Source organism: Anopheles coustani, chromosome 2 (genome assembly GCF_943734705.1).
Source record: "Anopheles coustani chromosome 2, idAnoCousDA_361_x.2, whole genome shotgun sequence".
Classification (NCBI taxonomy): domain Eukaryota; kingdom Metazoa; phylum Arthropoda; class Insecta; order Diptera; family Culicidae; genus Anopheles; species Anopheles coustani.
This window is the reverse complement of record NC_071289.1, coordinates 78,135,296-78,159,166: the sequence shown is the minus strand read 5'-3', so window position 1 is coordinate 78,159,166 and position 23,871 is coordinate 78,135,296. Positions and strand designations below refer to the sequence as shown.

At 44.4% G+C, this 23,871-nt stretch overlaps 1 protein-coding gene across 1 annotated transcript in view; it reads left to right on the top strand.

Moving 5' to 3' along the window:
* Positions 1–23,871, top strand: part of LOC131267359 (tyrosine-protein kinase Src42A) — a 75,825-nt gene that overhangs the window by 10,460 nt on the left and 41,494 nt on the right. Inside the window, exon 3 of the mRNA XM_058270220.1 lies at positions 1,449–1,543. Coding sequence (XP_058126203.1) covers positions 1,449–1,543 — 95 coding nt within the window. The remainder of the gene's footprint in view (positions 1–1,448; positions 1,544–23,871) is intronic.

The following is a 23,871-nucleotide window of genomic DNA, read 5'->3' as shown; positions in this document are numbered from 1 at the left end:
ACAGATCCATGAAAGATTCATGAAGATTCATTAGCGTTTCGAATTAAGTTTTAATTTCGTTTCATTAAGGTTTGAAGATTCGAATCCCTAGAGATTAATGAATCCATCTGAATGAATCTTAGGTGAAAGACTCATACGAATGAATCTCGCTAAAAGATTCGTTAAGCACAACACTAGTTACTACGCATTGCGACTATTTACAGTTTCTTTTGATTAACGGATGTTTCCAAAATATTTGTCGTTTAATACCAATCATGGAATGCTTTATACAGTTTGGCCTCTTATACCAAACCCTTACTAATATGACAGAATGTGTGAAAGGTGTCCTTATCAATGGACCAAACTTAGCTGGATCTTTACTGCTGATTCACGGCTTTGTCAAATTTGTTATCTCTTGTTTGTGATCTTTCTTCGCACAATTAATGATTTTGTAAAAAGATACAATAACAGCGCAAAAGAGTACGCAATAGAGTGTAGCAATAGCGAACCGCCGTATGTTGCAACCTTGACCGAAAATGAAATCGAAATGGTTTGTTGTTTGCTTCCAAAATCCATAAACGGCCAGACGGTCCAGCAGCACGCGTTTTCCGCCGAATCAAAGCTTTTCCGCAACTCTGTGTGTTACAGTTGTTCAACAACCCGTCGACCCGTAACCGTGAGCGTAATTGAGGAGCTTGTTAGTTGTGAGCTATTTTTTTGTTGTTGTTTCTAAAGCTGGTGTAGGAAATGTCCGGGCGAGCCCTGGTCGATCATTATGAAGCGTTTATTATTATTTATCTAACCCCCACACCTTCGCTCGGTTTTGTGGTGTTGTGATTTTTTTTTCTTCGTGCCTCAGTCACGCACACGCTGAACGCGATTCTGTTCACGTTCCACCCCGTACGAGAACCGTAAACGCAACCACCACGACCACCGTCAGCGCGTCAACAAGTGCCGACTTCCGGTTCGCGAAAAGATAGTGCGGCCAAAGTAGTGACCCATAAGTGGTGGTTTCGTGGAACACCGTCGAGCAAAGGTCTCGCTGCTCTCCACCACAGTAACACGACAAACCCGCAAGTGCATTCACTTCAAACCGGTGGTGGAAATACAGTTTCGTTTGTTCTTTTTCGTTCCCAAACGCCAGAGAATGGCGTCTATTTATTTCGGTGCTTCGATTTCGTTCGTGGTGCCCTCCTCGGCCTTGTCCTCCGCTGGTTCAGCGAGAGATCAGCGCGCTGATGGACCGTTTTCCACCCCCCCACCGGGGTTTTCCGCACAATTAATCGCCGGAGAGAATCGACGTAAGCGAGGGCCGGAGAGAATGAAGTTAACGTTCTAATTGCCGGAATGTCAATCGCTCAAGCCTGCCGTAGACGAAAATCGATTTCCAAGCTACTGAGCTACTGCTCGTTTGTAAAAGGTTTCTAATTTTGGTTTCTTTTTTTTTCTTCTCTACTACACACATACAGGGAGACTGGTGGCTGGCGCGGAGTAAAAAGACCAGACAGGAAGGCTACATTCCGTCAAATTACGTTGCCAAATTGAAATCCATCGAAGCTGAACCGTAAGTATTGAAACTTCATGATTTTCCCCGTCGTTTATTTATATCTGGTAACATTAAATTCTTCGTCTGTTCGATTGCAATCCATTCCATAACCGGTTACCTTCGTTGCACATAACTAACGCGCGATGTCGTTTGTACGATAACGATGATTGATCTTCACCTTTAATCGATTCACCAATTTCAGTGGACGCACCGCGCACCGTGTATGCATTATTCATCCTTTTAGATGTTGTTAACGTCCTGCGCATTTGTGCCATCACTTAAATTGATGCTGCTATACCGTTACCCGTCCGTCGTAAACGATATAGTCCAAGTTTTCCACCCCGAAAAACGGCATTTGCTGGAGGAAAGTGGTTTAGGCCTCTAATCCTCATTTATCAATCACGCTCCGATAACGCGCTGATGCTTATGATTTTTACGACGCAAACCGCCTACCTTTCGCAACACCCTCGGTTCATGGCCACCCCCATTGGGTGGGGATGAAAATTTGTTCATCATTTGGAGTGGTTTGTGATTTTTTTTTTCTATACCAGAGATTTTCCTTCGCTTCGGCATATGCAGTTGATTCAAAGGGATGGATCTACGTTTGTTTTTTGCATTTGTTAAATATGTGCAACCATTTGTTTCAAGTGTGTACTACAACTACACGCCGTCGGTTCACGCTCGAAAACAAATTTGCTCAACTCCCTCCCAAACTCACCAAGAAGAGCACTTTCTCATCGGAGCCGGCGCACGAAATCCGTGTGGAAAGCTCGAAAGTGCTGGAATTTGGAATGTTTCCCTTGAACGGGAGGGTGGTTGTATTGGTGCGGGTGCTAGGAGGGTATGTCGTAAAACTGAAACTCGACCCGTTGGAAAAACTACACATTCCAACCGCACGGCGAGGAAAAATCCCCCATCCACCGGCGGGGCTACGAAACAAGATGCGCAACGACGACCCGCGCGCCGCGATGATGAAAACCGAGTGAACCACGACGGTTCTGCCGCTTTAATCTCTCGGGCGGGGCGGGCGTGTCTTGGCCGTGGCCATTTGTTGTTCGCGCTCCGTGCATCTGCTCCACTGCAAAGTGGAGCAAACGAGATGCGGCTGCTTCTAAATGAAAACGCAACAGCCGCCGCCGCATATTTTATGGTAGCGAGATGAAGTCTTAAAGATGCGATCCTCCCGCTGCCACAAAACAAGGTGCCACTGTTTTCCCCTCTGCCCCGGGGGAAAAAGTAAAATATCTACCCCACTATCTTGATACCGACGTGCACATTTTGGTCAACATGAAAATGTGAAAGGAAAACCTTCTCCTTCGCCACGCGTTGACCGTGGAGTTGTAATAAGTTTAACATAAAATTTTAAACAAAAATAACCATACCAGATGATTGTTGTGTGCCGCCCAGACGGTGGTTTTTATGTATGCTTCAACCGTCAAAAGAAAGAAAATAAAAACGAAAACCCCAAAGCCCCAGACAAACAAACAACTAAATATGCAACGAGTGAAATTTCCATGACGGTTTTGGAGTTGGCCAATTACTTTGGAAAGCGAGAAGAAAACTGTGCACACAGCAGGAGGGAAAACCATTTTCGACGCTTGGTTAAAGCTTTCGCCCGGTCCTTTTTTAATGCACCCGTTGGTTTTTGGTTGTCTGAGGAAGGGACAGAGAAGGAAAATCCCAACCCCCGGGAAGGATGCACCACCGGGAGTTTTGCGCTGGAAGAGAAGGGTTGTTTTAACAAGCGCAGGCTATTGACACTATCGTAGATGAATAATTAATTTTTCGATTTCGCAGCTGAAGAAAAAGTCGTTCATGAACCCAAGATGGGGTCATAAACACAATCAAAAATGTATACTGGGTTGTGTTGTTAGTCTTCTTAGGAATGTAGAAAGGTTCGCTTGTTTAAAGAATAAGTACAGAAATATGCCAAATGAATTATCTGCAAATGGTATTAAAATATTGATTCAAATGTTCAACAAATGGGTGTAAACGAGTGTCATGTTTTTTTTGACACCTTCACTGATGAGTTTAACATTGCATTTTGGTATATAATTTTCGTGTACTTTCCTCCCCGTTTCCATCGCGCTTTTTTCCTTTTGAAGTGGCGGCGAAAAAGTGAAAATTACATTGCAAGCTACCCCCGTTTTCCACCGCTACCAACTGACACTTTGCAGTGAATGGAGCAGAAGAGCCTTTGCAGGAAAAAAAAAATATGAATAAACGCAGAAAAGCGAGGAATGAAAGCGAGAGCACTCCGCCAGCAGATGAGCGGAAAAAACCATTCCGCATAAAAGAAGCAGTCCGAGGAAGTGCATCGTCATGGGAGCATGGGAAAATGCTTGAGGTTTTTTTTCGGGTTGCATTCACTTTTCTTTCTTCTGTTATTTTTGGACTTGATTTCCGTCCACCGGTTTTATTGCTGCTTTTGTTTAGTTTGTTAAAACCTCAAATTTTGACGAACTTTTCTTGCATTTAAAGCTTGACTAAAATGTTTCCGGAAATGTTATTCATCATTATTTGCAGGTAATAGATAAGATGGATAAGGGTTGTATTACAATGTATCATATTATTGACTTTGAATAATGCGAACCGTACCAGTATCTGTTCAACGGTGATTGCAATCAATGTCAGTTGATGAATGAAGATATAAATCGAGTGTGAGTAACATGCAAAAAAAAAAAAAAAATCACACACAAGCTATGAAAACAGGTTTCTCGGCGAGATTGACTCACGATAGCCGGCCACGCACTTGAGGATCGAGCTGCGATCGGATTTGTGGAAACTATTTTTGAACGTTCCTCGATAAATTAACAGCAAACCTAGCGGCTGCAACAACAGGAACGAAAACGGTTTTCGGTTTCTTCGGAATTAGAAACGGAACGGAAGCATCAATGCCAAAGATGTTTACTTACTCTCGCACAGCATTGGAATGGATTAGCTCGTTTGGAAATTTGCTGAAATATGTTCTTGGCCAAGAAGAACCACAAACTGTACGACGGATGCGCTAACTGCCGAACAGTTAATCTAATCGATACCGTTAGGTTAGTTGATTAAAACTATTCATTCAAATTTGAGGCAAACATGAATCAAATGGAAAAGCTATCCAGGTTTTGTTCATTTCTTTGGCTTATTTTTAAAATGTTGCTTTCCATCATCTTTCGCGTGAAAGATGGAGGTATTGGATTTGCTTGATTAACGTTTCATTCGTATATTGAGTAAATTGAACGTCTCATGTTGCTTAATATTCAAACATTCATTCATCGTTCACTTCCGTTCCGTTTCGATCATATTATCTCCTGCTCCGTAGCGCATGTAGTTCACAGCGCCAATTTCATGTTTCATGAGTCTCCCTGCAGAAACTTGCATTTCACTCCTGCCGACTCATTTCTTTTTTTGCCAATGCATCAAATACACCCTGCAGCGTGTGATGGAATAATCGACTACGTTTTGCAATATTCATTCAACTCGCTCGGTGCACCGATTTTTCATTTAAGTATGCATGCCTCTAGGCACGTCCTTTGTGGTCATCCAATCGGAAAACACTAGCGCTCGCATCCAATTTATGCTACCATTGAAACCTTGCGCCACTCACTTCCCTATACGATGTTTGATGCTTTGTATATAATACTATCTCCAAGAGGCTAGCGACAAATATAGGCTATTTCACGAATTTCACGAAAACTTCTAGACATGTTCAGAGGATTGACTATGTACACAAAGGGGAAAAAAATCTTGTAAGCTCTTAACGGGAAGGCATGACCAAAACGTCGTTGCATAATACATTTGTTTAATTATTTCGTAGGATACTAGGTGAGGTATATTGTTGTTAAAATAATTTTGATTGCTTATTAATAGTTCAACTGTTGTTGATGTGTGACAAACGAAGTAAAACGATTACTTAAAACTTATGCAATGTTTAAAAGACACGGAATCGTATCATGCAGATCATAGCTCCTTGTTGGCATGTTCCCGCAGGGGGTTGAGTAGACAATAAACGTAACCTTCGACTGCTTGACCATTACATTCTCCGGCAACACCGTGATCCCCAGGGACATTATCTAAAAACAAAAACAAAAATTAATACACTAAGTTAACACACACTCCACGAGACGCTGATGTCTCCTCTAAAGGACCTGGAACGATTTACTTAAAGAAGGAAAAACAAGTCTCTATTGGTACAAGTTTTTAAAAACTTTAAAAAAAACGAGAGCAAAGGAAACCGTTGAAACTAAGCCGAAAACATCATGCAAAAGTTTATTTCAAAAATTCAAAATATCTCGCTATACCAGTGCCATCTGTATATCAAAATGCGAAGTAGATAAACGCCGTGAGGTAGGCAAATTACAGCACACGTATATCAAATCTTTAAACGAACGTTGATATTAAATCAGCTGGAAGCATATTTGTTTTGCCGTATCTAGCTATGGTACATAGGAATTGTTGTACGTTTTTATGTTGTAATTTTGAACATGACAGACACTCTCTCAAATTCACTATCTCTCATTGTCTAGGTTATTCGAACATTTCATTTAACATACTCTGTTGCTTTTACATGATGGGTACAGTGTCGCTTGTTTTTATCATCAAATGGTGCGCTTTCAATTCACGTGAGACATTTGAGGTGCTCACCTTTATCGCAGGATAATTGTAAATTCATGTTGCATCCTCCATTTCAGAAGCTTTGAGGTCCTTAAGAATCATCCTTTACCGCTGTCGATGGCCTCTTCTTCCTATTTCGACAGATAACGACCAAAAACCTTTTGACCTCAAGGCCCTTTTCGCTTTCTTGTGGTTGCGCAATAAAATGCTCAACATGACCGGCCTTTACGACCTTTCTCTCGGTCACGAACAAAAACCGTTACCAACTCCCTTCGGCTCTGCTTCCATTTTCACTGCCAAGGGCAGCGTGTCCTCCGCGAGTAGCTTGCAGCCCAGCCCGGCCCCGGGTGTGTTGAGCGGTGACGAACGGCTTGTAGCAAGGACCGAGGGCCCTTCCAAGTGTTGCCCTCCCCGACTTGGGGCTACCATTCTCGCCATTCAGCCGGTCGACCTTTTACCGTGCCGGCATCATTTCGGTGCGAGGATTACGATGGCGACGAAACCACTCTCGAAATGTAAAAAGACGATGGTTGGAGTTGGTCCTCGTGGCTCGCTCGCTCGTCGTCTCAGGTCACGCCAATAGCCGCGGCCCTGAAGTCGGTCAACGCCGCTCCGCGGAGATCAATCAGCATGATTGGGGATTTCGAGTCAGCTGACGATGGCGTGAAGGAGGTTGCCTCGTTGAGGCTGTGAACGGTGTAACGAGTCCCGAGGGGGTACTCCGTAGTAATAGGGTTTTCCAATTCCACTGTTTTATGTACGACACACTTCGCTCGGTAAGAATGAACTTGTTTAAAGGGAAACGTGAGATTATCCCTTCTTCAGATAAGAGAACGAACAGGAGAGAAAAGGTTTAATATACAATGACACTTTAAAGTGTGTTGAAAGAAAAATTAAACAGAGTATTTAGTTCAGAATAAACGACTTACCATGTTTCATATGTCAAATTTTGTTTTGATATACTTAAATGTCGTTATGTTGTTGTGGGATTCACATTTTGGGCCCAAAACTCGGCTGTCCTTATTTAGCTGAATCGGCATTCCACTCCCGTCCCGACCCGACGCGATTCGGCGTCCTTGCGGCTATCGGAAAACAAATGGTACCGTCCATTTTTAATTTCTTTAGCAATGGCCCGCAAAGCACCTTCCGCGCGCTCGAACCAATGGCAAAATAAAGCAAAACCAATCGAATCGCTTCTTCCGGCGCACGTACGCACACATTGCTTCGCGTGTTGTCGTCTTCATCAAACTGCCGGATTGTTCGTTTTCGAACTTTCGATGTCAACACGAATATCCTGCGTGCCGTGCATTTACACTGGTGGTTCTAGGAGTTCGAGCAGTTCAGGGCTAGGTGGTGCCTCCAGCTGGTGGCGTGATTCCAGCTTCACCACTCTGTGGTGTGTGTGCATGTGTCCGAAATCTGTGTCCGAAAGTAACTCCCAACATCGCCGTTACCGAACAAACAATGTAACGCCCGTTACAGCCAATTTGCATTCCAATCGCGGGTGGTTGTTTGGTTGTTTTGGACGGTTTGTTTATTGATCGCTTTGTTTGTGATATAATGAACTTATGCGTCGAAGCGTGCGGCGTGTAGGCACTCCCTCCGCAGTGTGTGGAGGGTGTCCTGAATGCCCACCGATGCTTTGCTTGCTTGCGTTCTTCACTGCTTCGTCGTCTCAGTTCCGGTGTTTGCTGGCGGTGAATATATTCTTCTTCGGTGCGCACGCGAGTGGAGTCGCTCGTTGGGGTCACTGTTGACCTTCCCGGCCCCCCGCGGACACCACCGTGGTGCGCTACGTGCAGCAACGCGAATGTCACGACATCGACCGCAGTTGGAGTAGTGGTGGTGGTGTGCGGCAGAGCAGAGTTGGTTTTGGCATTCAGTCGGCAGACGTCGTCGACGAGCATTCCGGATGGGAACACGATCGATAATTGTGATTGCAATTCAATCGTGCCGCTGAACGGAGATGCGGTGATTTTTTTCACAATTTATTTTGCTTCCGGTCCTGGGAACGACCGGAGTTCGATTCGGTTCTCATCTCGCCACGGCACAACAGACGGACAGCGTTCTTACACCAGCGTCAGAGATAGTTCGTTCGTCTAGGATATAAATTAATTATGGTACTGTTCACCCACCTACCCTTCAAACTTCTTGTCCACGGTAAATCCACCAAGGCCTTCGACCCTTTTTTACGCTCACACCTGCAGACACCCGCTTTTCGCTCGGCGGCCATTTTATTATTGATACGGCAAATTTAACGGTACCTTCAGTCGGTTGCCGAATTTTGCAAGCACCACCGACCATTTTCATATTTCGAGGTTAACCATCCCGGGGGGAGGGCGAGATGTGTGATCAGCGAGCGTGAGTTTGCGATATGCTGACCGACCGTATGATTTGTCTTCGAATAGGCGCCCTCCGACGATGGCGTCGTATCGGCATTTATGGGGCGTTACGGACATTTCGGGCCTAATGGACCCGCCAGCGAGAGAGTCGAGCCGGCCGGGTTGTGGTTTGTTTGGTTCAACGATTTGAAACCCCTTTTTGAACGTCGGTGAGGAATTGGTGTAGAATGTTTTCAGAAACGTTCCAAGTGAAACTCGTTCCATGCTGCTGGTTAATTTAAATGAAAAGCACACACACACATTCGGTCCAACCAATCTAACGTCGGCTTCCGTTTGGCCTATTGCTTGCTGCCAAACGTCAGTGCTCGACGATGCAACTCGGTCTGTAAACATCATTAGAACGCGGGGTTTTGCGCACATCCAGCCATCTGTTAGCTTACATTATCATAATTAAAATTATTCGCCAACCCTGGACGCTTTAATCCCGCGTCCGCCAGGGGGGAGAAGAGGGCACAACCTCTTAATTGATTCGTTTATAATTCGGCCTCGTCGCACCGTGGTGCAACTCTCTTCCTAGTGGACACAATTGTATAAATATTTTTAAGCTGGAACTTGCACGAGAAAACGTTCCACCCGACCCGTCAACCGTCGATGCCAATGTTTTCGATGGCTTTCGGTGCCGATCGTCGGTGCAAATGCAAATATTTGTCCTTCACTTTGCTGCAAATGTAATGTGTTCAATATTTTTTCATACGTTTCATCTTTAACATTGAAACTGGCCTGCCCTACCGGTTGCGAGGGGTTTACATTTGCATTCTCTTTTCATTGCACAAGACGTGAAAACTGTTGTTGATCTTTCATGAGATCTTTTCAGAAGTTATCGTAAACATTGGCAAATAACCGTGCAACCGTTTGTTGTTGTGTCGTTTTCCGAAATGGTACGAACGGTTCCTGTGTTATGTTGTGTTTTTATTATTTTCCCCCATTTTATTTATCATAACACAATTGACATGACAATAATAATAGTTCAGCATTGTAGCGCTGGTTAATTATTTCCGGATCAGAAATTAATATAATTATTGAAAGTTTACTTCAGTTGAATGAATCCTTGTGCAAACACGCACACATCTATCGTTCCCTGTGATTGGGTGCAACATGAAGAAATCTCAGGCGTCGCACATGTGCAATCAATAAATTACAGACTTGCGCGAAGAAAAAGGGAATCGTCGCGTCTTGCGAGCCGATCGTTTGCCGGCGATAACAAGGATCGGTACGTTTTCTTCTGGAACCTCCTCCCTTCGCTGTGCAACGGCATGGTGTGTATGGTATGGCTGTGTTTGTTTGAGTTCAATTAAATTGCAATCTCATCCTTGACGACGACCTCCAGCCACTGGCCTCTTATTCCTCTTTCGCCAGACCGTAATGCACGGTATGTTTCTATCGACCCGCCGAGACCAGACAACCACCCCTCCTCCTCCACCACCTCTTGCGGGGTGCCATCAGGGCGAAACGATTTGTCGCGAGTAACGGCTCCATCTGCCCCCCTGCCATCGATGACGACGAGCGGGGGAGAGAGAGAGCGAGATTGCAAGCAGCTGAGTGAAACATTTTAATTGAAATCAATTCTCGAAACACCACGGGATGCACTCTCCAGGTGCTCGGGGCGTGATACATCGGTCTTGGATGTTTCTTCTTCGTGTTGTTGCTCAAGGATTTCGAAGGGGTAGCCGTCTCCGGAACACGGCCGGTCGAGAGACGTGGTGGTAAATTCTTGCGATTAATTGCTTTCGCGCCATTTGCGCAGACGGCGACAAGATATCACGCTTTTTCCCTGGAAGGTGTACTTTTATGCGATAGCCTCGACGAGCCCGGGAGTCGGTTAGCCGCTCGCTCGGATCGATAAACTTTATGGCATCTAGTCGCCACAACCACATACGGTCTTTTCTCGTGTAGGAGAGAACGGCATTTTCCCTCGTTTTGTTTTTGCTTTCTTTTTCGTAGCCACGAAGAGAAGGATGATGGATGGTGAAGGATTCATTTAATGTGTCTCCGCAGTGTTTAAAAGTGCTTTTACTATAATTTTATTTATGAAACGTCCGTGATTGCCGTTTAATGAATATTTTGACTTCTGTACAATCTTCTGCTTTTCAGTAGAACTGCAGTTTACTTCTTATTTATGTTTTTGTATGGACTGTTTTCAGTACTTTTAATTTGGGTCAGCTTGTTAAAATATGAAGAAAGGACATTTGCGTTGCAATTTCCCACATTCTATAAACGGTTCATTTTTCCGTTTTTTTTTTTAATGACACCAAGTTATCTTTATACAGTCCCTTCTCGCTCTTTCCCCCCTTTTCTAGAAGTGTTCTTTTCATGTAGAGCCCCCCTTTTGGTGGTTAGAAAAAACGAGGGTTCGCCCTGATTAACGACCTCATTATTCACGTTGCACGGCAAAAAGGATAGGGAATGTTGACATCCGAAGAAAATCCTTTCCAAGCCAAGTGAACTGAAGTGCATCTTTTCCTTCATACTGTCGCTTGTTAGGATGATTTGCTAGATTTTCAAGTGGTGCCAACGTTCGCTCAGGTGGTTTCACAATAACAATAATGGCGGTTTTTCTCTCATAAAACAACGTGTTCTATCGTATAGGCGTATCAAATCTGTGTTTGATTTTGCTTTGGAGGAACATATTCGCTTTAAACAGGTGTTCTACTTTTTTTTCAAAGATACAACAAGATGGCTGCATTAGTCATCGAAGGTTTTGCCTTTGACAGTTCTTATTTTTACTTTCCAATATAAAGTTACTTTATATTTAATGGGTTATATATATTTTCGGTTTTAATCAAATCGTTTATGTCAAAAGTCGATTAAAATTTTAATTACCTTTTTTTTGGCTCGTTAGATTCGCTCGCTGCATCCAATGACTGATTGATTGTCTTATGCAATCCGCAGCAAACGCAAGACAAATCATTCCCCCCTTTAAGCCTGGTTCCTCCACACCGTTCATTAGATGCGGTTCCGATGTAATGCAATAATCATTTGCTCCTCGTTGCCATCGAAGAGGGATTTGTTAATATCGGCGATGGTATTTGCTTGCCGGCTGTTCATCCCCAGCGGATGGTGAATGCACTGTCATTATCGTCATCACATCGCTTCGACCCACGCGACAATCGAGAAGTGCATTGAACGGCCAGAAGCTGTTCGCGAAACAAGTGCGCCATCGATCAGAATCGGCGATGACGAGTTGCTAATGATCAATCAATTAAATATTATGGCAAATCGCGCCTCGGCAGATGCCCTTTTCCGTCAGCTTCGCGAGAATACCACCCATCGCGAGTAAGTGAGAATCGATCAATCTTACCTACTGTATGTTTCTATTGTGCGCCTCTTCGATTAAAGGCGAAAGAAGAAGGTGCGTTTATGGGGGTAATGTAATGCACTGGTGGGGATTTCCCCCGGTGGGCAAAATTGATACCGAGTATTTCTAGAAACTTCTACCAGTAGGTCGGATCAATTCTACTTTTCTTGTCATCGCGTCCTTCCACTTTAAACTCGTCTTTTGGTTTGTCTCCCGCAGTTCCTCTGTCCTCTCTATTTGGACAGTTGGAATCGGGTTGGCGGGATGTTGGAAAATACGTAAAACAAGACGCTGGTCGTGTTTTGTTTTTTCACCCTTTTGCCAAATGTCTTCCAAAACTGAGCTTTCCGTTTCGCCTCGAGGGAACCGCGAGCGCAAATAAACGTACAAGCGAGGTAGTTGTACTTGTGTAGCTGGCTTTTATCGCGAGCTATACTGCCGGATACGTTGTAGGGCGCGGGTGCCGTGGTGTTTTTCTCGTGACGTCCTCGAACTGGGTGGGATGTACTACCTTCTTAAAGGCTGAATTGTTTGCTCAACTGATCGATAAATGATAAATTTCGTACCTAACAGCGTTAATAACTCACTATTGTGTCCGATGGATTGATACGTTATGGTGGTTGATATATTCTTTATTGCAGGGTAGATCGAGATGTAAGAATTTGTATGTTTTATTCACCCTACATATAACCATATAAATTGCTGGTTCTGTTATCAATATGGATTGTATGCCGCGTGTTGCTTGAGGGACTTGTTGGAATGCAATCCTTGAGGGACTTGTCGATGCCGGTTGAATGTCATTAGCATGAATGCATGACTTGATCGTAACCATAACCTATCTTCAGGAACTTGCCTATTATTCACAGGATGTTTGCTTAATTTTTAAGTAACGTATAGTTGACTGAAATTTCCTTTTCCATACTTTATAAACATTGAAAAGGGGTCTCGTGTTCATGAAACTTTTATATGACTGTAGAATTATCGTGTGACAATTATGAGCAAATGAATGTCAAACCGATTATCGTTACAAAAGCGTACGAGTTACTAGTTATTAATTTGCGCCACGACCATGGTTACACTAGATCCTAGGGCCGTCTAGGTTGAATAAACAAGCGATAGGTGATGCCGAGTGATTTATAAAATTAGATTTAATTAGATTCTCCCGGAGCAGAATCCTTCTAATGATACATTTCTCGCAGTTTTCCATCCAAATTGAATGACCTTCGTGATGTTTTTTCTCCTAATACGCTCGCGGCTACGAATCTTGTCAATGCAAACGGCGGAGCCACGGTTTCTTAGAATCAATTGGGAATTCCCAACCGCCAGATGAACACAGGTGACTTTATGACACACTTTCCACCCGGTCCACCCAGATTGAGGGCGCGGCCAGATGTGTGTGAGTTCATTTTCATTTCATCCGCCCCGGAATCTCTGAACCAACAGGATGCGGTTCGAATTAGCACGTTGGTGCACACCCCAATGAGCATGGTTTGGGAAAATGAATTGGGTCAGTCCGTATCTGCGGCGCAATAAATCTACAATTTATGATTTAATTGTTTGATGCTAATTAAAACATCGTTCTCCCCGATGAAAGACACAAGGAACAAATTGTTAGAGAAGGAAGTGACACTAACGGTGTTGACAAAAGGCGTTCGTAAAGACAAATACTAGTGATCTAGAGTTGAGAGTTAAATGGTTAAAAAACAGCCATTCTTTCGCGATCACCTGATCGCTAGCGTGTTATCTCGAAATTCGAAATATTCCTCGTACGTGCCTACGGAGAAGAATTTCTCTATGCCCGGACCTCGCGATTTACAGACAATCCATAAAAACTGTTTTTGCTTTGCATATTTCCGTTTGCGCTCCGTCCGCTGCGATGCTTCGAATGATTCATTGGCCGTCAGCGGTTGTTTGCGTTTGCTCCTATTGTTGAGTTGAGTTTTGGAACTACCTATTTGTGTTCGTCAACAGTACGGCGGTAGAAGAAGGAAGCCGATAGAGTAGAGCATTGTGTGGAGCAGCATAAAAATGGAACGTTTGAATGAGTAACAGGCAACCGGGTAGAATCGATTGGAATAACTACAATCCCTCATTTTTGCATGATCGCGTGCGTGCTCATTAGGGAAGTTTTTTTCCCTCCCTAACCCAACGGCTTACCAGTTAGCTCGTTTGGCTCGCTCATGCTATTACTCATTCCGATCGCCTAGATGACATTGAAAAGGTAACGGAAGATCGAAGCATATAATAGATGTTTTTTACCGCTTTTCCCAAAGCAATACGATGAGGCGAGTTCGGTTGAACGGTACGGAGGTTCCATTTTTTAACCTTACCCTCTGTACAAACATCCCTTGGCTTATTGCCGAAAAAAAGTGACCAATGTACATCGCAGCCCGGCAATGCTCCAGGTCTGCAAACATCTTCTCGGCAGCGGCGTCTGCGACGAAGTTGTGATTTCGTCCGCCATTTTCGTATCACGCGGCTCCAGATTGGCGGCACGCGCTGGATTACGTGTGTTTGTGTCAAAAAAATAATACATGGTCGTACATGATCGAAGCACTTTTCATGGAACGGTGTTCTTACGATTGAAACGCTATTTTCTATTACGCAATTTAAAGCACATTCGATCGTTCGTTAAAGCTTGTATGTTTAAATGAAGCGTTTAACAAGAAGGTAACATTTGCAGACGTCTAGAAATGTTTCACTTGGCATTTAACACCCATCCCATCATACCGACTCGACTCATACTCTGCCGCTGAACTCGTTATCTCATTTCTAACGCTAATTGAGCTGTCGAGCAGGGTTTAAATTGATATCATGGAGGCAACAACGCTGGGAAAGTCTATAACATTAGACAGAGGGAAAAGGGGACCAGGAGGAAAAGGACAGCTGGACAGTCGTCTGTGGCATTAAAAAGCTCCATCGTTTTCCCCCCGCGTTGGTTCGGTATGCGATTATGTGTAGAGGATATTTTTCCAGCATCATTCCTCCGCCTAATGCTTCTATGTCTCTTCCGTGACGGCACGCGGAGCGGTCAATGTCGTCGGAGGCATCTGTATATATCGTGAGCCGGGTGCACACATTGGCGAGTGTGACGATGCATACCGATGTCAATGACATCATTCCAAGGAGCAGCAGTCGTGCTTGCGACTGTTCGTCGTGCTTCACCCACATCAGTCGTTCAGAAATATTACAATATCCTGGTCGGGTTTGATCCACGAGCGTAATACGATGAAACAAATGTGATCGATTAGGAAAAGGAGTGCCTCTATACAATCTTAATTCAATTTAAAACATGTTCTGGTTCATGGAATGACATTTAGATAATTTGTTGCACAAAAAAATTGTCAATAGGCAGTAACATTGGCATAAAAATACAAAAGGCAAATCATATAGATGACAATATAATATTTAATTAATTATGCTATCCAAATTATTGTATGCACATGTTTAATATATTTTTTTCTATTCTTTTCAGGTAAGTTTTGCATGTTTTGCCTAGCGAGCTCTGCTTTATAAACATAAATAAGGCATGAAAGTTGGGTAAGCGAAAAATGGTGGTCATTGTATACCTAAATGTTTTGATATTCGAACAATTGATTTTCCTTTACCATTATCGGTTTCAAACATTCTGGATATGGATCTTTTTATTCGTTTATTTTCTATGGAGCATAAAACTGAACCCACTTCCACGATTACTTAACTGCCGAGAAGGGTGACCTTAGGGTCCTCATGATCGCCCTTCCCCGCGGCGGGGGGAGTGAAAGGAAGCAAGACGAAACTGCAGTGAAACTGAGAAGCATATCGTACTAGCTTTTGCTTGTAATGCATAAAAGGTTGTGTGAATTTTTCACGCGTCCTTCAGCGTGCAATGTGCATCTTCGGTGACGTCGTTCACCGCGGGCTGATCGTTTGAAAGCTCCTTGAGAAGCTTTCGTGAGCAATATGTAACGTGAGAGAGAGAGAACTAAGAGAGGGAGAGTTTCAAAGAGCATGAGCATAGAATCTCTCAAGTTTGTTCTATTTGAAGGCGTTTACAAGAGAGCATGTCGAACCAAATATCAGTCGTTTCTCAACGAGGATCAACCTGCACCTCCATATCTGAGAAAGCTCTCTCAACGATCGCTCTGGTATTCTCTCGCCATAGCTATGTTGCTCTCGCGAAAGCCAACTGCGGCTATGATCGTACGAGCGATGCTCCATGCGCCGTCAGTCAGTTTCGGAGGCGCGTTCAGTGAAGACGTATGTCGTCTGCGTCGCGACAGTTCTACGGTTTTTCCAAACTTCAAGTTCTTCACCCCCGTTTCTGTGTAGCTTTTCCTACGCTAGCTTTCCACCCGAGTTAACCCCTCGGCGAGGCAATTTGCCCTTCTTTTCTTCATCGAGTGCACGCGTGCGAGTCGCCGACGGTTTCAGCGTTAGTGTTCTGTTTTTCGTTACAATTTAATAATCAAAAAATTATCTCCCGCGTGTTCGTACCGTCCCTTCGGTTCGTACCGTCGTCCGTGTCGCTGGGCCTGCTTTCGCATAAAAGCATTGCCATTGCACTACGGCCTCCCTTCTCCTCTCCACATTCCCGCCCGTCGTTCTCGCCGCCCAACCGCCCGGCCGCCCCCCCTGGGGGCATGTTTTGTGAGTTGCGCGCGTGTACGTGTACCTTTTAGCAGCCATTTTCCACCGATGTGTTTGTGAACCGCCGCCATTTTTCACCACTCCGCTTTCCACGGACGCGGAGTGACACAGTGTGTTGGAGTGAACCAATAGTGCCGTTTTGTGCATCTCCACATCTCCATGCCGTCCGCGTAGCCTACGTGCCTTCTACCTGCGTGCCGCTGTGTTTTGTGTTGGTGTGCAGATATTTACAACATTTGATACTTTTTGCGCGAGGTTGTTGGACGTGAAAAATGAAGAAGCTCCGCGGGAGGAAAATAAAAATGACGACCAATCCTCCAGGTCCAGTTTGATGGCACAGTGAACCTAATGGCCATCTGTAACACGACGTCTACCACCCGGTACAGCGAACTCTCGGTGCAGGGACCAATCAAAATCGAAATTGCCAAACAAAAGACTTCAGGCGACGAACCCCCGCGTTGCGTTACTACCAAACATGTTTGGAAAAGGGTGGAAAACGAGAGGCGGAAAAGAAATTTCAATTCGTAATGCTTGGTTGATTTGCTTTTGTGTGCTGTTTTGTAAAGTTCAGTCCATACGTGCTTGGGGTGGTTTGATTTTTTGACGTTCCTATGTTGACATGCGCACGGTGGGAGAATAAAATTATGTGGCGTATTTAGTGCGATAAATTATTGTACCACATGATGTAATTTTACACGAAATATGAGATGTAAAAGTTTCTCTTTTTTATGGTGTTTGTCCCAGACGTTCAGTTTCGTTTGCCGACAGAAACTCCACCATCTAAACACCGTTTCTGAAGTGCGAAAAATGAACACACCCCTCAATATTCATACATAATTCATCGCTCTTCAGCAGCGATTCTACCACCAACCAATTCTGGTTGTACTGAACAGCAGGGCTTCTGCTGTCGATGGAAACCAGCTTTCGGGCGGGTTTTTTGTGTTTATGTTCGCGGCATGATGAGGTTCGTCTCTTGCAAAGCTTTGCTGTCACTAAGGGGGGACTTTAGCCGCCTTCGCGTGGGGAAGCTGTGCGCATGTACTTTGTGTGGCTTTTTCAGCACGATCCGGTTTCGAAGACCGTTCGGAAACTCCACTAGCCACCCGAAATGTCGGGAGAACCGGTGACGCAGCGTCAGAAGAGCGTTCAAAGTAGAATCGTATGGCGATCATTCTCCTTCGGAACCGCATACCTCCTCCTAGCAGCATACAAACCCCTTGGAGTCAGCGCATGAATTACAGTTTTCAACTTGCTGCAATTTACTTTGCCAAACCCCGGCACACCCTCACCGCCACCACCGAACGTGTGTGTGTACGGGGAAAATTGTACTCATGATGGACAAGACCTCTAATAAGTGACAGCAACAGCGTTGCCCTCCGCCAGCCTTCCCTTCGGTGTTCCGTGGAATATTCCATATGTTTCTATTTATGCGGGGTGTAGACACACCCTTACGCTTGCGCCCAGGCCCTCTTCCCTGGGATGGACGTGTATTGGTGTGGTCTTGCGGTCGCTTACCATGCCTCCAGAGCTCTTTTTCCGTGATTAACGGTGCACCGGTCGAAAGGGTACAACCGATCACCCCTGAGGGATCGGCCGTCTGCAGAGCCGTGTTGATGTTGATGTTGATGGCATCGAAGAAAATGAACCGCGCATGAATGCACGATCGAGCGAAGAACCAACCAGTGGAAGCTGGTGTGTGTTTTAAGTGCTGCGTGCCTCTTGTGGGACGCTTCTCATGTTTTGCTCGTCGAGAAAGTGTGCTAAGGCTTTGGGGATCCACAGCTTCCCGTTGATCCGTTTTCCTCTCGCACTCGAGGAAACCAAACTTTGGCCTCCCTTCCATTGCCACACGTTGACCTTCAAGACCTTTGACGATCAGGGTTTTCACGTTGAATATTTATCACATTGGTTTCCATCAATCATCTGGTTCCAGTCCAACGTTTTTCATACGTTATTTTTGTCTTTGGTCTTTGACAAGGAACTTTGACGAGAAGTTCTTTCCTGTAAAGATGCGCGTTGGTGGACAGGGATGGATCGAATGTTGTAGCTAAAAGCAGAACGATGAAATAGTTGTGTTTCGATTTTTGCACGTGCAATCATACCCCTTGGTATGAAGGGAATCTCAATGTTTCACGGTGTTGCCCCCCGGGGTTTCTTATGTAAGCACAAGCTCAACCTGCTTTCTTGGCACACTATTGTGATTCGTTGATTGTGTTGCTTTATGTTTTGTTGCGATGGATTTGAATAAAGTGGAACTGTTAGAAAAGAAGTTTGTAAGAAATTTCTCGGAGTGATTGAAATAGGTGACTTTTTACCCTTGGATTGGTTTTTATTTACACTCTTAAACCTTAGTGTTTATTATGTTGTATATAAAATTAAATATGAAAATTGTTGCTTACCACGTTGAGCAGGAGAAAATATATCTATATGTTCGTAAATAAAAGCAAAAGTAACCACCAAACCCCCACTTACCTCCGTTGGTCAACCCTTTACTCTTTCACTACACGTCTTCTCCACCCCCGTTAGTGCCGCCCCTGTCCTTTCTCGGGTATGCTCATTGGTCAGCCGGGTCTAGTGGAGGAGAGCATATGTGACATGACTTGTAATGTTTCGCGTGCACATTGACCGCAATGAGCGCCTTTAACGATTGGTCAGTATTCCTTGCACCGAATCGTGTGCCATTCAACTTTGGACTAAAACCCACCCTACCCACCCTACCACCGAAACCGCCGCCGCCCTCGTTTAGCTGGTTGAGGTTGATTTTGTAATACAATTTGCCGGTTTGCAGGCCGGCTGTAGTTCTCCCTAACCCCTAACGAGCGAAGTTTTTTCCCCTCCCTCTATCCTTCGATATTAGATTCTCATGTTTGATTCAAGGAAAGGCGAAAAACAGAGGACGAGGAGTGTTTGGCACTGAGTTGTAAAATTTTAAATTTATTAGAAAAAAAAACTACTAGCAAACGAAATTAGCTATAAAGGCTCATTTTCTTCTGGAAACGAGTTTTCGTAGACGCCAATAAAAGAATAAACGTTTGCCTACTTTCCAAAGTCATCGCGCGTCCCTGCCAAATACCCCGATGTGGAGTTGACATTATTATTATTCCTTTACCTTACGCACACGTCCCGAACAGAGTGGAAGATTTATTTTTATTGCACCACCGGATGTGTAGGGGTCTTTTTTTAGTCGTTTTGTCTCTTATTTTTTATTGCACTTTCCACCATTTCAATATTCACCCACCTCAAGACGGATGTCTGGCGTTTGTCTCAAATGGGTGTCGCAAAGGATTGGCGTTTCCTTGGGGTTTACTTTACCCGATTTGCTTCGCACTAGAGACACTGTTCTGTAAGTTGTGAGATGAAAATTTGCGCCGAACAAACCATTGCGTGACTCATAGCGAACCGATTCCCACGCACTCCGGAAACTCGTGTTAGTTCTCGTGCTTGTAGGCGATCGTAATAAACCAAGTTAGTTTGCTCCATTTGGCTTTGTTGAAAGAAAGCATTTATTTTCCATTTGTTTCATTTTTCCTGATGCTATCTGCCGCATTTGCGAGAGCCGAGAAGAAAACAACCGTTAGTTGTTAAAGTCGATAATTGATTGCTCGCCATCAAAAGCCCAGGTGGCTGGATTGACTAACGTATCTACGATCAGCATAAGTGCACCTGATCGTTTCCTGCTCATAAGCAGCCGGCTGTCGATCAACGTGATCGCGTCCCGAGCTCTCCTTTACCGCATTGTACTCACCTCGGGTGTGTGTGGTTTCGCGCGGTGTGCGTCTCACTTATCAACGTGATCAAGGTTTGCGCGAATGGTGAGAGTTATTAGCGAGTTTGATGTTTGCGTCGATGGGAAGCGTCGCTAGGGTTGCGTTACGTTCTGCTCCAGGATCCCCGGAGGTTGATGGTTTAAGTTTGCAATCAAAACGATATTTTTATGCATCCCCATTAGTGTGCGCGCACGGAGAAGGACGGTAATTGCCCGCCGACGGCGAGAGGGAGGAACCGTCCGTGCCGAAACGAGAAGTGTGCCGTGCCCGACCCGTGCCATATCGTTCGTGACCACCCGTGGGATGCCATTTGCAATGGCGCGACTAAATGACTAACCTTCCAGGGCCGTTAAACGACGGATCGCGCTGCCTGATGAAGGATGATATGGGACATGTGGGATGGGTGGTGGTGCGCATCTGCAGCACGGGATCGATGGTTTTCATGGCCTTGAGGGGTGAGGGAAGGGAGGGAGGGAGTGGGAAGCAAATATGCGAAGGGTCACACATTCCTGCGTTTATATCGCAATGGCGCCGTAGATCCTAAGCAGTCTGGAAAGCATTTAATCTAGTGCGAGAAAGCTGACTGATGCAAGATTTCGAAATTCAAGTTATACTATTTGAAATTATTAAACTGCCCTTGAACTATATTTTGCTTTGGTGTAAATTGAAAATTGGAAAAAATAGTGTTGTGCTTTTGGCGAGATTCATTCATATGAATCTTTCACCTAAGATTCATGCAGATGGATTCATGAATCTTATAGGATTCGAATCTTCAAACGTTAATGAATCTTTCAGATCCTTCATGAATCTTTCATAGAGCTTCTACGAATCTCCATGATTCTTTCAATGGTGTGGATCATGCGACTAAAAAAAGGGGATTCCTCTACTTATTTTTCTCCCTCATTACTTTTCATCAGTTGCTGAATCTTTCGGATTCATAAATCTCTTACCATCTTTAATGAATCTCTAAAACGCAGGGAATCGTTCATGAATCTGAATCTGAATTACACAACTCTTTGGAAAAAAACTTGTGAAGTCGAGTATCTGTCTCAGATTTGTTCTCATTGTTTGTCCTACCTAGATTCAGTGGGTAATAATTGTTGACTCATGGTTGGGCGGAACTTGGATTGAATAGTAGCGATTGCAGAGCAAACTTTTGCGGCTCCACCCACAGATTTGTTTAGGGTTTTGTGCGATTCTATAGAAGTTGATTAGACAACAAGGCTAGACGAAAACAGAGAACTCGTTGAGGCACAATTTAATGGATAGAATAAAATTTTTGCGATATTCCACGTTATGCTCATTCATGAAACTACTTCTGAACGTATTTTGTGGTTGAGATTGTATTTCTGATTGCATCGCTTGTATTTTACGATCTATTGGTTCAACTACGTCCGGTTCGATTGAAGGAGTTGTAATGAAATGGAATTATAGCACTCTCCGAGCCGTACTTTTATCTCGGTGCCTTATTCTAGCACCAACAACGATCGAGTGTGATTTAGTTTATGGCTGCATCTATTAAGCGTAAATTGACAACAATCGGACCTCTGTCCCGACGCTTGAAAAGATCCTGCTCGACGTTTGCAGCAAAGGCGATCGATAGCTTGGAAAACAGTTTCCCGCCAGTAATGGTTTAGTCGAAGGAAAAGAAACAACCCTTTTGCGATGGATAGCGAAAAAAAAGAGAAAGGATAAATAAAGTGGCCCGCTGAGGGTTGATAATTTGCACAGAAGCACTTAGCGAGGCCTATGTCGAACAGAGGGAACAGAATCTCGATTGAGCAATTTTCCCCGCAACTCGCTGCAAACGCGTGCAATTCTACCACTTGCTAACTTTGTGAGTTTTATCAAAAGAAGCCCTGAACAACACCAAACTGTTCGCTCTTCTATTATTATGGCAAGCAGTGTAAATTAAGGTGTGCGCAAACGCGAAACCCTTCAACGTTCACGTGTTCCGTAAAGGAGAAACGGCGCGAAAAATGTGTGGTACTTACAAACACTGACGCCAGCGTGAATATCGTGTAGTGTCTGCAGAAACAGCTGACTCCGCTGCCCACGATGCAAAGAGCCGCGACGGTTGTTGGCGAGGGGCCATCGCCCAACCAAACAACCACCCTTTCGGTGGAAACATTGATTTTCAATCAACGCGCACCGGCTTCTGGTACACAAGCGTACTTCTTTTTCCCGCTGTTGTCGAGCGCTTCAGCGGATTAGTAAATTATGCTCATCGTTGCACCGAAAGGGAAAAAAGGGCCCAGGAGAGGGTGTGTGAACATACGTTTTGCACGTTCGGGCACATACACAGTCACCACTAGTTGTCGGGAGTTGATTTTTTCGGCCCTGGAGCTTCCGTGCGTCACGGTTCGCGGTTGACAGCTCGGTTGGGGCATGAGCTGCGTATGAAACTTGTTGAAGTCTTGTTGCGTTTCATTTGGATACCTTTATTCTTTTTTCTTTTCTGTTGTCGAATGCACACACTGTTGTCATCCGCTGGTTAATTAGTAAAAGCCGTAGTCGTTTGATAGGGGAGTTTTGTAAATTTCTAACCTCCTCACGCTCGTTCCACCGACACCGTCTTAGGGGGGTGTCTTTGAATCCGCAGCGAGGGAAATAAAATGCGAAGGCAATGCCGGCTCGGCGGAGGGTTTGGTTTTCCTCGCGCAGGGCGTGGATCGAGCTAAACTACATTCGGTTTTCTTTTTCGCTTCATTTTGAAATTACCAACGCTGTGAAGCGGCTCTGCAATTAAGCTTCCGGTGTTCGTTTTCCGTTTTCTGCGAGCCTAGGGCTGGATGCCGGGAGGGAAGGAAATCTGCCAAACCGTTGCATATCATTTGCATGGCGAGCGAGCGGGCATGGAATTGTAGATATTTCTGCCAATGCAGATTATAGGTTTCCCCTCTTCAAGAGTGTCCATTAAAGGGTTACGAAAGACGTGTGTTTGGCTATGTAATATGTTGTGCTGTCAGACAGAGTTGGATGGATTTATTTGTAACTTTAAAATCAGATTGAAAAAGAACTCCATGTCGAAAATTATGAGTCCTTCCTTATTCTCTGGTTGTGTTATTTAAAAATATTTATGTTTATATTTAAATTTATATTTTTATATTTAAATATAAACATATAAATTTATACGAAGTAGTTTCCAAAGCCTCTCGCTCGTCATTTCCAATGTTGTTATTCTACAAACGATGTTCCACTTTCCACCGGGCATAGATCTTTCTGGTTGACAGTGAATGTCTTCGTCCGTTAGTTTTCTTTTTCCTCCTCCCTTCCTCGTGATCATGCAGTTTTAGATTGGTTTCCCTTTTTTTTCAAGCAGCGCTGCGAAGCAAACGTTTTCCTCTTCAACGTGCATGCGGTATTTACTTGCACATTTGCACGAAGCGATCCATTTGGTTGCGGTTAAACAAAACCAAACCAAACAAACGAAATAAAAAAAACGCCTAAACGAGGACATAGGTCGATTGAATAAACAAACATCGCACATCCAGCGGGGAAAGGGAAAACGTTTAAATTGCATGTGCAAAGAGCACCCTAGGGCCCTTGCTGGGGTGGGGAAAAACCCCTGACGTTAAAGGAAAAAAAACCGGGGCGCCATTGAGAGGGCGGGAAAAGCTCGTGCTTAGGGCACACGGCTGTTTCTCGTAC